Genomic DNA, 17,677 nt, shown 5'->3' with positions numbered 1-17,677 from the left:
ACTCAAGACATGCACATTCCTCATTTTCTGTCCCCAGCGATAGGCCCAACGCTATGCTGTCATCGTTCACTTTTCCTCCTGCTCGTCCTCGGCATCAAGGCAGTATTAAAATGAAGCCAACAAAATTTAAAGGGGGGGGGAGGGTATAGATACGGTGCACTGTTTGGGAAAATTTGCGAGCGAGCCAAACGAGCGAGGTGATATAGAAAATTTTGAAAATAATGATTAATTTTGCAATATTGAAACAAATTTGACTAGTTGAAGGGTCAAGATCCAGGTAAATAATGAAAGGTTTAATGAAAATTACAGTAAAGTGATTAGAATGATTTTTTATTATAAAAGAGGGGGGGGGGGGGGTGGCAACAGCCTCGAAATACCCATTAACACGTCCGTGCTCTATGCTGAAGAGCAAGCTCAAATGTAAAATATTTCAGTTGCATATTCATGGCCAACATCTTGGAGAGTGTTACCGGGACCGGGACCCGTTGTATATCTGTCCATGGTCACTGGTTGAGGGAGAGCATGGTGAGTCCGATGGTCTCTTGAAGTAGAGGGCTTTGGGTCTAATTTGGATGTTTCGTGTCCACCGTGGTGACTGGCCGCAAGTTCGGCGGCGTTGAATTCGGAGAGCGGCCGATGAGGGCAGACTTGACAGTGAATACTCCTGACAACATGCAATATTTTAGAAAATATTGAGAAGTGGTTAAATCAGTTATCCTTTTATAAGTGTCTATGTTAATATGTTAATACTTTCTTTCCAACTACCCTACATATTGTGTTATCGAGAATAACGGATGAGAATCTTCGTCAACATGATCGTCGTCGTCATCAACTGCTCATCGTCAGCAACCTCTTGCGTGAAAAAATACAAGCCTACACACACACCCCCACACACACACCCACATGCACACCCACACATATATATAATTACTGGCCTATAATAAACAAAATAATCGAAGAAAGCTTCTTCGACTTTTCTTCTATTTTGTATATGACTCTGTGCGTGTGTGTATATATATATTAATTAAAAAAAATATTTATGTACACGTGATTGAATGATGACGATGTTAATTTTAGAAGCATTTCTCAAACTTCATGGATTGTTATTTTAAGAAATTCTATTGGCAATATTTGCAAATTTGTTTTTATTACATTTTAACTTACCGCCTCCATGTCCGTGCGATGACGAATGCGAGCACGAGAATAAGAGTGATTCCAATGAAAGAGCTGTAAATCACAATAGCTGTAAGAACGGAAGGGAATGAATGTCTGAAACAGAAGACGACAGAATAATACCACATTTCTCACAAAAGATTCAACCTGATAAAAACAAAATAATGAATGTCTGAATCGATCATACCAAATTGTCTCCCAATTAAAAAGAATGTGTGTCATAAAATCTGTCTCTCAACATGGACTTTCTCTCAATCACCTTGTAAAAATATCCATCAAATTGTGATTTTTATGCATGTTTAGCCCTGTCCCAACTTACAGCACCCCCATTACAAATCAATCCCGTCACTGCACATTCTATGCGTATCACATTTTATCTTGGCATGCCATGAAGGGGGGGGGGGGGTCACTAGTCACTACCCCCTGTATAAGCAACTAGCTATAACTCACCACGATCAGTTAATGTAGTATTTCTTGCATATTCGTCGTCACAGCTGCTGTTTGAATTCACATTCACTGTGGTAAAAGTAATTAAACAACGTGATATATTTTTTTAAAATAATGGTTTATTATAGGTATGAGATTTGCCTTTAAATAAAATACACGTAGTTGTGGAAAATTTTATAATGGCTCCCAATTTTTATAAATCATTTTCGCTAAACACTGCGCTGTCAATAGTAAGTGAAAGTAAAGCACCGATTTCTAGTTCTTGATTGGAACACATGATTAATTAAAGGTCAAGTACACCTCAGAAAAATGTTGATTTAAATTAATAGAGATAAATCCGACATGCAAGCATAATGCTGAAAATTTCATCAAAATCGGATGTAAAATAAGAAAGTTATGACATTTTGAAGTTTCGCTTTTTTCACAAATTAGTCCTTGCACAATTTAGTCACATAATCGATGATGTCCTTTACTTATTTCTTCTTTTTGTAATTTTTACAGATTTCAAAATAAAGACCAACTTGACTGATTCATAGAATGTTAAACAATTGTAGTTCCACATGTTCAGGGAGAAATAAAACTTTGTTTCACAGGACAATGAGGAGAAAATATGGATATTTCATAAAATAAAATACAGAATGAATAGCGAGTGGGTAATGTCATCAGTTCCCTCATTTGTATACCGATCGGGATGCGCATATAACTGTGTTGTGAAATAACTTTCTTATTTTAAATCCGATTTTGATGAAATTTTCAGAATTATGCTTATTGAATTTTTCTCTTTTTATTCAAATAAACTTCTTGTTGGGGTAGACTTGTCCTTTAATTCATGGGGTAAAATCTCAATTCCCGTGTTTTAGGTTGAAAGCCATCTTTCATGATTCAGGACGCTGACTGCTGAAGCTAAACAGTGGGCCCATACACTATATAATTATTTTATTATTTTATTATTTGTTTCTTCCTGTCATGACAATGTACATAGTGTGACCATCAAAAAATGGAATTCATTGGATTTTACATAATAATAATGTATAATTATGATAATTTGCATAACTGATTATACCAAGGTTGTAGACATGCAGTGGTATGACAAAATAAGCAGATGTTTGAGCTGTTGTCAGACTTTTGGATATATGAAATACATACATAAATATAAAAACGATACTAAAAAGTCAAAACTAATGATTACACAAAGAAGGGAAAGAAAAAAAACAAGAAAAACAAATTATTATGTGCCACAACTATTTACAAATATTTACAAGGAGTGTGTGAGGCGTAATAATAGTTGAAATTATATCAATCTTTAAGTTTAAAATGTACAGTACAACAAAATGTGTCTTGCTAAAAATTACATCTTTGAGACAAGTATGCGTTTTACCGCACTTTTGAAGAAACACTCTAAAAACTGTGGTGTTAAGACTGACACCAGTTGGTGTTAATAGAGGACCAAACCCTGAGGTGTTAAAATTACACGCTAGAGATTGAACATAACACCAAAGGGTGTAAATGTAACAACCAAAGGTGTTGTGATAACACCTATCGGTGTTCAACTAACACTGTCAATTTAACACCGGTGTAAAATAACTGGTGTGGTCCTCTATGTACACCGGTTAACATTACAGTTTTTGCTGTGAATGCACTGATGATCTCGATCATGCCATCATCCCTTCAAAGATCGACGAGATCCGAGATCTTGTCTTCGGATCATCTCTTCAAATTGATATAGAGATCTCGTCATCTCAACATCTTTGCCGTAGGATGTACATAGACATGACTAAAACCTTGGTCACGTTAATTTTAGCCGCGGCGGCCGTCCGGCGAGTGGAAAACATTCGTTTAAAAAAAATTGTACCAGCTATATATTAAAAGGTGGTATATGAATAAAAATGAATAAAACGGCTGTTTTCGACTCGCCGTACGGCCGCCGTAGAGCAAATGTGACCGAGGCATTATAGCTTTCCTTAGACGTAATAATAGTTACATCCCATATTTTATGTATTTCGAGCACAATTTCCAGGTAAATTTTCAAAAACATTTTGTCTTACCGGTCATATCATACACGCTGACTGTGTCGTAACCACCACAAAGCTTGACAGGGTCACCTCGGCAAGGAATGCCGCACCTATCGTCATCCACTTGTTCGAGATACGTCTGAAAGCTGCAGAAGCATGAACATTTTGTGCGGTTGTATACACCTGCTAATGGGAATCTATATACTTTACATACTGCTGTGCAGGTGTCGGGTGTTGTTTGGTTACCAGGTTCATCGACGACATCATAATCGAAGTGCAAGCATCTTTGAGCAAAGCAACCGATGTAATCACCATCTGTAAAAGAAACTTGGTTGTTACACTGATAGAAAATTTATCATTAAAATAAAAGAAATTCTTGCAGCTGAGTCTCGAGAACACCTGTAATCTTACCAGATTGCGTAATCTTACAGGAAATTGCTATTTGATGTATGGAACCTTACAAATTTCCTATTTAAGAAAACACCCCTTTCCCCTTTTTAAATAGACCTGTTCTGTTAAATTGCAGAAAAACTCCTGTTTTATGAATTTACAGAATGATGCTGTTCTTGTTTTCTGCAACATATTCAATTACTGTAAAATCAGGGTTTTTTAAAACAGTGTAGACGGAACAATATATGGTTTGACCCGGAACAAATTGCAACAAAGCTAGATTTTTCAGTTGTTTCTGGCAGTATTTGACCTCAAGAATAACATACTAAAAATCTACCCAAATCCGTATCCGGGAAAGTAGATATTTTCAAGATAGTGTCCAAGATGGCCTCCATTCACTGAAAATGGATGTAGCTCACTCATTATCCACCCTAAAATCCTATTTCGGTTCATATTCCATGATCCATGGAGGTAAAAGAATTCGTTGATAAAAGTTAGAGTGAATAGAAGCACTGCAGAGTACCTAGAAAATCCAAGATGTCGCCCAAAACGGCTGCCGTAGGCTAAAACTCAACAATTCATCTATTTCTTAAGTGGCCTTAATTTGGTTTCTATTCAATGGTTTTAAGCTGTTAAGGGTGAAGTATTACATCGGAACAAGTTACAAGGACAGCCAGTGGTCTGGTGTGTCCAAAAATCCAAGATGGCTTCCAAAATGGTATTTAAATGGCTGTTGATACTTAAAATAGACATAGCTCATTTCATATCCACCTGGGAGATATGATTTAAGTGTATATACTACGGTTAAATGGGTCAAATTATACATTGGGATACGTTACAAGGACTGTTGGTGGTCAAGTCTGTCCACAAATCCACGGTGGCTTAAAAAATGGAGTATAAAATATCCGATGTTATTTACAAATGGATAGTTTATGTAATATTCGTCAAGGGCACATGGTTTTGATGTCTAATCCAAGGTTTTAAAAGTCAGAAAATTAGTTACAAGGACATTTACTTGTTCAGTATGCCGTAAATGTCCAAGACGGCTTCCAAAAATTCAGAGTCTAAAATGTTACTTTAAAAATGGACATAATTCATTTAAAATCCACCAAGGAGATGATTTCGATGCCCAAACTATGGTTTCATGGTTAAAATAATAAGTTTGGATTGGTTACAATGATACGCAATATATGCCTAAAAATCTAAGAGGGTTTTCAAAATGGCATCTCAAACTTCCCATATAACTCAATAATGGTCAGGGTTTATACATTTTCAATCTGTGAGAAATATTTTTGGTGTTTACACTGTGGTATGAAGGGTAAAATAATACATTTGAACAAGTAACAAGGATGGTTAGGTTTCAATTTTGTCAAAAATTCTAAAATTGGATCAAAGTGGGTGCTTTCACCAACTCGTGAAACAATATGATAACTAATCCCCATGCATTCAAGTGTAGGCACTGCAATTATTTCTCACAGGTGGATATTGTATATACTATGTCCACTTTTAAGTAACAGCAGTCATTTAAGAACCCATTTTGGGAAGCCAACTTGGATTTCAAGGCAAATTGGATAACTGCTGCATATTATTGTAACCTGTCCCAAAGTATTGTTTGACCCTTGAAACCCTAGTGTAGACATCAAAATAATATCCCCACATGTATTTTTTTAATGTTCTGTATCCACTTTTGTGGAATAGCAGTCATTTAAGACCCAATTTTTTGGACATACACGACACTCGACTGTCCTTTCAACTGGGCCCAGTGTATTACTTGACCTTTAAACTCTAGTGTAGACACCAAAATCATATCCCAAGGTGTATTTCTGTCCACTTTAAGTAACAACAGTCAATAATAACTGCGACCCCATTTTGGAAGCCATCTTGGATTTTTAACATACCATACCACTGAATGTTCTTGTAACTTGTCTTAGTGCATTACTTGACCTTTTAAACCATGGTTTAGACACCAAACTCATATTCCCCAGACAGATACTCTGAACAAACTACATGTATGTCCATTTATAAGTACCGGCAGCCATTTTAGAATCAATTTTGGAAGCCATATTGCATTTTGGACATACCAGACCACTGACTGTCCTTATAACGTGTCCTAACGTATTATTTGACCCTTTAAACCAGTGGTTTATATACAAACATCACATCTCCCATGCCGATATGAAATGGGTTATGTCCGCTTTAACTATCAGCAGCCATTTTAAGATCAATCTTTGGAAGCCATCTCAAATTTGTGGACATTACTAGACCACTGAATATCCTTATAACTTATCCTAATATATGATCTCACCCTAAAAAAGCAGTAGGCAGTCAGAGGACCACTCCGAGAGACCTGGTAATGAGGATTAATGCCTTACCAAAGGGCACTAGTGCACCAAGTGGGAATCGAACCTAGGTCACCGGAATCCGAAACACCCTCTCTACCGACTGAGCTATATCTCGCCTCCTTACATTGGTATAGACACACAAATCATATTCCTGGATATTGAGCAATCTATGTCATGTTTTTTAAAAGTAGCATTATCAATTTTAGACGCCGTATTTTATGGAAGCCATCTTGGATCTTTGAACATAATAGACCACTGACTGTCTTTGTAACTTGCCCCAATGTATTATGACCATTTAACCCATGATCTAGACACCAAAATCATATCTCCAAGGCAGATATGAAATGTAACAGGGGACAGTGGCGTACCGTGTGTCACGGCATGGGGGGGGGCACCAGTAAAAATTTTGAGTCATTAAGTGGGCGCCCGAAGCGCGCTCAATTGAATTTTTGAAATTCAGACCTGAAGAGGTGCATTCTATGGTATGTTTATAGGAATTTACTATTTCACTAACCAAGTGATGAGAGCGCGAAGCGCGAGCTGAAAATTTGCTATATCCAGGCCAGAAAAGGGACATTTTAAGGACTGTCTTTAGGAATTCGTGTACTGCAAAAACGCCGGTGTTGATTTAACCCCAGCCCGGTATCTATATCGGTCCACACCAATGCGAACGTAAGCATAGACTGAAAATGTTTTCTGTTTAGGCCTTAAAAGGGGGCAATCACGTTAAGTATATAGTCATGAAAAAAGGCCATGTCAATACCTAAAACAAGAATAACTTGAAGTGCGAGGAGATATATTTTGTGCATAATCTATATTGACCTAAAATACAAGTCTATTTATCTCATTAGTCAGACAATGCGAGCACCAGGAATGATGAACACATATATATATATAGGTCCTAAGCAAATTATGTTTCATAAAGTTATGGAAAAAACATTTATGTACTATAGTATTTAATATAACATACCAGGCGCGTACGCAGGATTTTTGAAAGGGGGGGGGGGGGGTTTCGAGCTGATTCTTTTTTTTAAATCTCCCGCCCAGTCTCTAAAAAGTGATGAGCGGGGGGGGGGGGGGTGATGATTTTTTTTCTTTTTTTTTCAGCGCTGCAAATAAGACAATAACATTTAAGTGGGGATGGGGTATGTAACAGTGCGGTCATGACCCGCGAGCGAGCAGAAATGTTCTCGTTTTTGCGTTGAAAACATAACCTTTTTGTCAATAGTTTGTTGGTATCATAGTCGATGCTACATGTCCTTCGGATCGTAGCACTCATGATATGGCCTTGATCAGAACACTAGAAACTTGAGAAATGTCATGAATAATTACGAGCGAGCGGAGCGAAATGTTTGCGGTTTCCGTCAAAACATACAATTCTTCTCAATAGCTTGTTGGTAATGATTACATATTAGTTGATGATACATGTCCTTCTGCTCGTAAGTCTCATGATATGGCCTTGATCAAGAGACTAGAAACTTAAGAAATTTCATAAATGATTACGAGCGAGCGGAGTGAGCGAGCCGAAATTGTCGCGTTTTCCCGTCAAAACATACATTTCTTGTCAATAGTTTGTTAGTAAATTAAGTATTAGTCGATGCTACATTTCCTATTCGTAACACTCATAATACGGCCTTGAACAGGAGACTAGATACTTATGGAATTTCATAAATTATTACGAGCGAGCGGAGCGAGCTAACCGACATTTTAGCGTTTTCCGTCATTTTGGTTTTCATATTGGTAAAACATATTTGGTAAGAAAACGTATGTCTTTGTCTTGGTTCACTTGTATTCATAAGTATACATCATGATAATCATGTATGGCCTTGTTAATGGCGATACCGTGATCATGTCGGCGACATGCGGAAATAAAAGATATAATAAAATGGAGCGAGCGAAGCGAGCGGAAATTTTTTCTGTGTTTTTTTTCGGAAACATGAGATTCTGTTCATTATTGCTGTCATATACATTATTGGGTAGGGGAACTGTCCGTAACCAGACCAAGGAGTTATCAGGCGCTTGCCCGAAAACTCCTTGACCAGACCGACCTCTGGGGAGACAAGCAAAAAAAAAAAAAAAAAGGGAGGCATATCAAGTCCTTTTACGCCTTTTGGACCCCTTGCGCGCGCCAATGCTCAGCGGCGCACGCACAGTCGCACAAGCGCAGCCCAGCCGGCTGCGCGTTTCCGTTTTACACCCTGGCGAAGGCATTTTCCGGAAAAGCAGCCAAAAAGCGACTAGTGAAGAGTCTACACACGTCGCTGGTTGCATGCAGCGTGCGACACAGGCGAGTCCACCACCGCATGCAATTTGCACAGTTACTGATCAGAGCACAGAGTTCCTCGGCACTTCATGTACAGAGAGAGCGACAGTCAGTGAAATCAATATACATCTCTATGAGAGAAATCCGAACATGCTTTTGCAGTCGCGTTGTTTATGATAGTTTTTTTTTCTAAATATAAATTAAAATGAATAGAATGACAGACAAAATCAAAATAAACAGATACTTATAATGGAAAGACAAATTGAAGTTTGATGGATTGATACACTTAGAAGCTGCCGAAAGATAGATATAGAAGACTGATAAATAGATAGAGACAAGATAGACAGATAGATAGATAGAAATAGAGAGAGAGACAGAGAGAGGGAGAGAGGTGGATAGATAGATAGAAAGAAAGAGAAAGAGGGAGAAATGGAGATAGAGAATTTGAGAGATAAATAGATGTTAGATAGATAAAGAATGAGAGAAACAGAGAAGATAGACAAATTAACCGATACTGTAGTTTCATAGATAGATAGATAAATAGATAGAAGAAAGACAGACAGATGGATAGAGAGGGAGAGAGCTGGAGAATTTGAGAGATATGAGAGAGAAGAGCGACAAATTAACAGATAGATACTGTAGTTACATAGGAAGGTAGAGAGAGAGAAATAGAGAAAGACAGACAGATGGATGGATAGATAGAGAGAGATAGAGAATTTGAGATAGATAGATATTAGATAAAGAATGAGAGAGACAGAGAAGATTATTAGATAGATAGATACTGCAGTTACATAGATAGATAGAGATAGAATTTGAGAGATAGATATATAGACAGATAGAAAGACAGACATCAGCACTGATCGGCAAGGCAAATGATCAAGGCATAAGCTCAGCTGCATTTGCAAATACCGACGGTATGTTCTGCGGATAACTTCGGTGCGGACTCTGGATCGCGAGCCCAGCTGATAATGTAAACAAACGTAGACGTAGACTCTTCACTAGTCGCTTTTTGGCTACTTTTCCGGAAAATGCCTTCGCCAGGGTGTAAAACGGAAACGCGCCAGCCGGCTAGCGCTATACGCTAGGGCACGGCGGCCGTGGCTCCTGCCTGCTGCACTGCATATTAGGTACAGTACGCGCCCGGCCCGAATATGACAACTTTTGCCATTGGCTTGTGGTCTGACACATGTTTATTTAAAGCTAAAACGCGAACGCAAAGTTTGACCAATGAACATCATTCTTACATCATCGTAAAGCTTAGAAAAAACTGCACAATGACTCATGGGAACTAAGCTGTACGATACCATCAAGCGAAATTGGAAGAGTGGGAAATCGTTTGTGGTGACATAAAGTAGGATTTTACGTTGAGTTTCATCCTATTTTTGATATGAAAGGGATGTTTTTTACCCCAAAACGCGAATGTAATTAACATCTTTGCAAAAATTTCAATTATTTAATGGAAATAATATGATATCATCAGCATTATATCATTGGAACTAGGGATAAAAGTGGGAACTTTTTTCAGGAAAAGAAAAATGGCCGATCGAGACGGGGGTAGGAGAGAACTTTTCGTTTTTTGACAATCTCCTGCAACATGTACATATACGGTTGCTGGGTGATTATGAGTGAATTAGCACACATGGGCCCGTTGCATAAAACTTTTGCCATAACAAACTCTGGCAAATAAACAAAAACTCTGTCACAAACAAAATTATGCCATTGGAAATTGCACATTAAATTTTTTTAATGTTTAAAGAGTTTTTTACGGCAGAAGTTTTATGCAACTGGCCTATGATAGTTTTGTTATCTAAAAACAACCATACAAACTTATCGATGATACTCTCCACAATTTGATAAGGATATTGGATAGATCGACCTACATACCTTTGGCTGATCGCTCATCATAATCCATTCGCTCTGCGTTTTCATCACTTATAACATCATCTTCGCTCATGATCATAATCAAAATTGGTATCCAAACGGCAAGAGTGGATCGAATCATTCTGACTGCCATCATCTTTGCAATACCTTTCCTTGTCGACTAGCAGTTTATAGATGCAAAAATAATAAGAACATTCATCAAGTCATACATTTACAAAGCAGATGATATACCGACACTTAATGGGAAAGTTAACGGGGCAGTAGGCATGATAAATGCACGAAACAAAACATTCTACTTCAGATGGATTGGAGTTCTTCCATACATATAGGTATAAATCATAGCTCCATGTATTAATCATAGACTGTAATTCACTAGCGTACCTAGGGGGGGGGGGGCAGGGGCAGACTGCCCCCCTGACGAGTCACAACTGATTCATGACGAGCCGCACGTGCCCACCCCCTCCTTTGTACTTGAAGACCTTATTTTGTTTTATTTTTTGTCATTTTTTTTTCTGGTCCGAAATGTCCTTTATTTGCGGTTGAAGACCTTTTTTTGTCATTTTTTTGGCGGACGAATTTGCCCCCCCTCCTTTGGAAAATCGCCACTGCTGTAATTCCTTCTTTTTCTGAATCGAGGACTAAGCGCAGATGTCATGCTTGAGGTTAGGTTATAGACCTAGATAATACTTGCAAGTAATTGTACTTTCGAAAACGATGCAGTAAAACTGTCATTATAAAATGAATCTGAATATAAAAGCCCTGATTATGATATGCAATGTCACAGCTAAACAAAACGTCGCATAAACGCATATTGTTGCAGAGCATGACAATATGCGTTGACCACAGCAAATTTCTTACACATAACGTCGCATAAAAACCAAGGCATAGTATTGCAGCGGTATTCGTATACTTCTGTGTCTGTTTGTGGTAAGGGGGGTAACTCCCGTAGAAACTCGACAGGACAGTAAAATGTAGAGTCCTAGAGTCCTATGGACTCTACAGTACAGACTCTACAGATAGATAATATAGAATATCAACATTTTGTTCAAGAAAGTTTTTGTAGGAGTATTCTGTGTTTGGTCGTACTACTTCCCTCCTTTAATCGGGGCCATGTCTCTACCAACAATTTTGTTGTTTGTTCCAATTATTATGAGGCTTTCTTCTGTATAATTATAGAGACGAGTGACCCGTTTATAAAGCCTTATAATTATGATAACTAATGGCACTGGCGGATCCACGGTGGGGGGGGGAGCACAGACGGCTTTTGCCCCCCCTTTCAGAGACACAATTAACATTTTTAATTTAAAAATGCCGTTAAAACGAAACTGTGCCCCGGCCCCCCTTTTGAAAGTCAGGAGTTTTTTTTTTGGCTTGTAAAATTTTCCTCGGGAAAATGTGCCACTCCTTTTGGAAAATCCTGGATCCGCCCCTGCCTAATGGTAGGTCCATGATGGTACTAAGGAAACCTTCATTTAATTGGCCAACAAGTCACGTACGGTTACCGTTGTAAAACATTTTGTTGTTTTAAACTATAGATGGCGCTATGACTCTAAACCACAGAACTGAAAATATTTTTTTCAGTTCAGTGCTCTAAACATTACTTGGAGACAGAACCGAACTGATATAAAACTGAGATTTTATGCGAGAGTTTATGGTTTTTCAAAAGCATTATCAACAGCAACACAGGAAAAGTTAGTCAATTTATACATTTAGTATATCAAGCTGATTTGGTTCTTTTACGGAAATAAAACCGTTGGTAAAATAGAAACGGACCCCCCTCATTGAACTGGTATATAGAGTTCATCTGTTGGTGACAAACAGTTCAGTCAATCAATATAATGTTTCTAAATGGAGGTGGCGCTATACAACTGACCTAGCCAGTGCCCCATGAATCTGGCCATCCCAGAGGATCATAAAATCTGCCAGCTACGAATTTTACATAACTAACGATAGGAGGGAGAGTCTGTGAGCCTGTGACACAGAGTATGATAAAATATCTGCTAAAAGATCACAAACAATAATCAAATAAAAAGCTGACAATGAATCGTGAATCATAACTAAACAAAAACACAAAGTAGTTATATTGCTGAACTCCTTGACAATGAATAAAATGAAGAAAGAAATAGAATTACCATATATTGTGGTTTTGCCCCCAAAGTAAGCGAGAGTCAAGAAATACCAATTCGGAAATTCAAAATATAATTAGATTTGGGCGGGGCCTGGGGCAAGGACCGTTAGTCCCATCCCCTTAATCTACACCCCTACTCCCTCGAAAAAAAGGGAGGGGAGGGGCAGCAATATTGTGCATGAATGCTTAAATAGATCGTATCCAATTGTTTGTTTAACGTTAAAGAGAAATGCCAGTAGTTGCAATAAACACTGATTTCATGAGAAAGTTTTTAAACCAGGCTTAATTGTCAGTATATCATCGAGGATCTAGATCTGGTACAGTTACATAAACTGAACTTTGTGAAATCTTGAAATCTACGTTGAAAAATATTCACACTGAAGATCACCAACATAGATAGGCACACGTGGGACAGTGTATTATTATTGCTGGAATAAAGACCCGACGGAAGTGACCAAATCCGCGCTTATTTTGCTTATTTCTCAGCAATTACACAATTTCTTCCAAAATCCTTTGGCACATATTTTTTATTCATACAAATAGACACTTGGGTAGTCATATTAGATTCTGTAAAAAGTCATTTTGAGATCGTTACCAATACTGGAATTTATCTTTAAAACCCCAATGCATATGGCATAAATGACAAAATAAGAAAATCAATGGAAATACATGTATAAATGCATGAATAAAATAATGAATATGTTATGAATGTATAAAAAAATAAATGTGGAACCTGCCAACGCTAATAAAAACGTACAACATATATAAGCACATATTCAACGAGTATGTTTAATAGCTTAACCTTCATGAAGCGTCCGTTGAGATTATTACGTAAACAAAGTAATTAGCTTCAATATTCATATCGCTAAATGCTATCGATCGCCTCCAATCGATCACAAACGTGTAAAGACAAGATTTGCTCAAATTTGGAAATCGTTTTTTGAAGCCATCCGGCCAGGAGCGATCGATTGATTGGGCGAAATTGGCTTATATTGAAAAGTCGGAAAGAGATTGTGATTATGCAATGGGTGAAATGGGATAGGGCGATTCCACACTAGAACTTCAAAAATATCATAAATTTCAACATGCTTTCAATAAGTCATAAGTAGTGTAATATTTTACTATGATACCTAAATTTTATGAAAATTATGAGTTTTAACCAAAAGTGAAGACAGATATAGTTTTTTGGGGGGAGAACAATGGAATTTTAAATTTTCAATAATTTTGCTCATTGAATAGTCAAGTACAAATTCCACCTGAAACAATTATTTGCAAAGCAAGAGAAGATTGAAAATATTGCAGGTCAATAGAATAATATATCATTGATGGTTCCAAATAATATCTACAACATTTTCATGATCCATAATAGGGGCAGCCCTGATTTTTCCGAACCTATTTTTGGCAATGTCCCGTACGACACATGACAATGCAAAAGTTTTTCCTACAATTTTATTTTTGATGATGAGTTTCTCTTTGTTTGACCCATGGGTGATCGATTTATCCCATAAGGATCTAATTACTGCCCTTCATTTTTCAATTATTGTCCTATTAAAAAATGTCCCGTACGACACACGCTGTGTCGTACGGGACATGTCCCGTACGACACACAATATAATAATGCATCTAATTGCAGGATTTGGATTCAGAAACCATAAATAGTAGGCATATTTAAATTCATTTAATTGATTTAACATAAAGTGAACTGAAAAAGTACTTTGTTTATCTCCATAGAACATGAAATAGGTGATTCTAAACATTTTAATTGATTTCATGTAGGCTTATTCTTTTGTGAATCCCTTCAGCTAAACTGGTGATTTTCACTGATCAGAGCAGGTTAATTTCTTTTCATTGAGCATGAAAAGAAAACTTTTATATTTCAACCTAGCCTGGAAGATGACTTCCTCTTGCATGCTAATGTGGAATTATTATAAGATGTAAAAAAAAATCATATCAATCATCATGATCATCTATTTGGACTTCCCTTAATATTGAAATATTGAAAATTGAAACTCCTTACGTTTTTCAAGTTGTTAAAAAAAAATCTTGAAAATAAGACAAACCATATGGTTTCATGAAATGCAGATGGGTTTGAAAAAGTAGAACCGCATTTCTTTAGACAAAAAAATTGTGACCAAAAAAGGGAAAAAAGTGACAGTTGTGACATATATCATGTAGATATACATTTTATATAAAAAATCATAACATCATGATCATTTTAGCCCCATAATTTACACAAAGTTTCATTCATTTATTGTTTAAATAGTGTTTGGAAATCATCAATTAGTTCCCTAAAATATAACTTCACACAAAACCTGAAGTTTTTCAGCTCGTAAAAATGCTGTGAACACTTGTACATTTCCCATCATGAAAAAAATTATAACATATTGCTCCCAATTGTATATATTGAGGTTACTTAATTGTATTGTCCTGAATGACTGCTTATTAAAATATTATTCATAAATAAGCAAGAATTTAGGGGCAATGCTCCTTCTGATTGATAAAAAGTTCATGTTTATTTATTCAGGCTGCCCAGTACAACACGCAGTGCCTGTACAACACACAAGTGTCCCGTACGACACACAAGTGTCCCGTACGACACACAATTGTCCCGTACGACACATTATTTTGTTTATGATATATTGACAGAAATATTCACCTAATAGCGGTTTCTAACCTAATGAATGTCTTAGTTTGATGGGATTATCATTATCATCAGCCAAATAATGTGATTGAAGAAGTCAAAGTGACATAAAGTAAGAAAGTTTGGCTTCAATTTAGAGATGTCCCGTACGACACATTTTGAATGTCCCGTACGCCACAATGTTCTCGAAAATTATAATTTGCTTTATTTATTCATGAATGTTTATTTTGCTTTCTTTTGTAAATGTGTTTGTTCTTGGGTAATTGAGTGTCAATTTGAGTTCAGTTTCTATGAAATTTATCTGCCCAACTCACAGACTTTTGAGTACAAACTTGAGGTTTCTAAAAAAGCCACTTTTTCTGCGTCCGTACGACACATTACTATTTTTAATCTGTATTATACAGGATGTGAATTCAAATCATGTTAAGTCTTGGTTTTTCTTACACTCTGGTAGTAGTTGATGACCACCTATAGTTACTGGAATATTTTTTGTTTTTTCTTGTCAAAAACTGTCAAATGTTCTCTAAATGTCCCGTACGACACGTATGGAATCACCCGATGGTGTTTTGTGAATCGAGTTTTGAATGACTAATGTCATGTTCAATAATGTAACAAACGGATCAATAATCCCCCAAGACATTGTTACATGCTGTACCTCTATATGGCCTAATGAATGTTAAATAGCCACAAATGACATGTTGCCGCAAATGTTTGTTTGCTTGAAATTTATTTCTGCGTTCCACATGTTCAACATAATACAACATAATCAATTATTACATAGATTTTACATATATATATATATACATTTTAGACACACGTATCATTTACAATCTCTTTCTGAATATAAAAAAAAGTATATGAAAAATATTATTTAACTAAATTTCAGAACGCAGGAGACCGTCGTCATGAGCGACCTGCTTGATGTTGACGACGGCCTCAATGTCACGATGTATGCAGCAGTGCATATTTTTGCAAATTTTATCATAATTGCATATAAAATCAAAAGACTGAAAAGACAGAGAAATTTCTTGCACTACCAATTAGATCAAATGAATTAAAGTCACGAATCCAAAGAAAAGAAATCAAATCCTGTTTGTTTTCCAACGATTTATTCAATTTTGTGCATATTTTGAATTGCTTCTTGAATTGAATTATATGAGAGCGAGAAAAGGAGAGAGATAGATTGAAAGATATTAAGAGAGGAAAGAGGGGGGGGGGGGGCAAAGAGAGAGAGAGAGGGGGGAGAGAAGGAGAGACGGGAGGGGGAGAGAAGGAGAGACGGGAGGGGGGGGGGGAGATGGGAGATCGGGGAGAGAGAGAAAGATAGAGAGAAGGAAAGAGAAATGTATATAGGGGGAGATGAACTTAAATAGATAGTGTATAAAGAAGGGAACAAGAGGAGAGAGGGCAAAAGACAGAGCTAGAGGTTACTGGCATCCTAATTGATTCATAATTCAACGAAAATCGGAAAAGAAAGGAAAATAAATTATTGAAACGAATGAGTGATTCGGCATCTGTAGAAACGATCATAGTCTACACAGAACCCAGATTCAGAGCATCATTCGTAGAAAATACAGTTCAATTTCATCAAAAGCCCACTGTTCCAGAACATAATTTTTCGTCTTCAATTTATTTCTAGCGTAACTAATATTTCAACGAGATCCGTGGCTCCACGAGAAGTCAGAAAAGATTAAGAAGGGCGAACTAAGATAATTATTTTCTGTGTCTTAAGGTTAGGGTAATTAATAACGATCTTGACTATTTTAATATTACGAAGAATAAAGACCCACAGACAGGACACAATACAACGACGAAACTCTCCATTCCTTGGATTGAAAATAAATATGATTGCGGTGGGGGACAAGTCCACAATTTTTAGACTAAGAATAAGATTGAGTTTTAAATCTGCTAGATTGATGTTTTAAATATACGATATTGATGTTTTAAATCTACTAGATTGATATTTACAATCTAATTTTGGATTATTCCCTCGATCACAGCAATCTAAAGAATACAGAGAGAAAGAAACGCAATACATGCATAAATTACTGATGGCATGATAAGCAATATTGTGGGGATATTGTGGTGATGATAGCATGATGACCGCTGGCGTAGCCCAAAAAACTAAACGGGGTGGGGGGGGGGGTCATGTTAGCGAACAAAGTTTTGCTTAGTGATAGCTTAATCACACAGTATTGAGATTTTTTCGCGCATTAAAATGTGAACAATAAAATAAAGGATTTTAGTTATTAGAAGACTTGATTATGAACCAGGATGAACTTCTAAAAACCGCATCTCAGAAAAAAAATGCGGAGAGTATATAGCGACCGGGCGAGAAAACTTTCCACGTTTTCACCAGTGAAACTTAATCTTTTGAGAAAACTTTCCCAGTGAATCTTC

General features: G+C 36.9%; 1 protein-coding gene across 1 annotated transcript; it reads right to left on the bottom strand.

The window, feature by feature from the left end:
* Positions 1 to 291: 291 nt before the first annotated feature.
* On the bottom strand, positions 292 to 10,581 carry LOC121430212. Its single transcript, XM_041627490.1, has 4 exons — positions 10,512 to 10,581; positions 1,624 to 1,689; positions 1,165 to 1,243; positions 292 to 664 (listed from the first exon to the last, which is right to left on the bottom strand). The coding sequence occupies exons 1-4, from the start codon at positions 10,579 to 10,581 to the stop codon at positions 415 to 417; spliced, it is 465 nt and encodes a 154-aa protein (XP_041483424.1). The 3' UTR covers positions 292 to 414.
* Between the last annotated feature and the right edge of the window lie 7,096 nt (positions 10,582 to 17,677).

This window comes from Lytechinus variegatus, chromosome 16 (assembly GCF_018143015.1).
Source record: "Lytechinus variegatus isolate NC3 chromosome 16, Lvar_3.0, whole genome shotgun sequence".
Lineage (NCBI taxonomy): Eukaryota > Metazoa > Echinodermata > Echinoidea > Temnopleuroida > Toxopneustidae > Lytechinus > Lytechinus variegatus.
The sequence above is the reverse complement of the archived record's forward strand: the minus strand, read 5'-3'. Positions and strand labels throughout refer to the sequence as shown.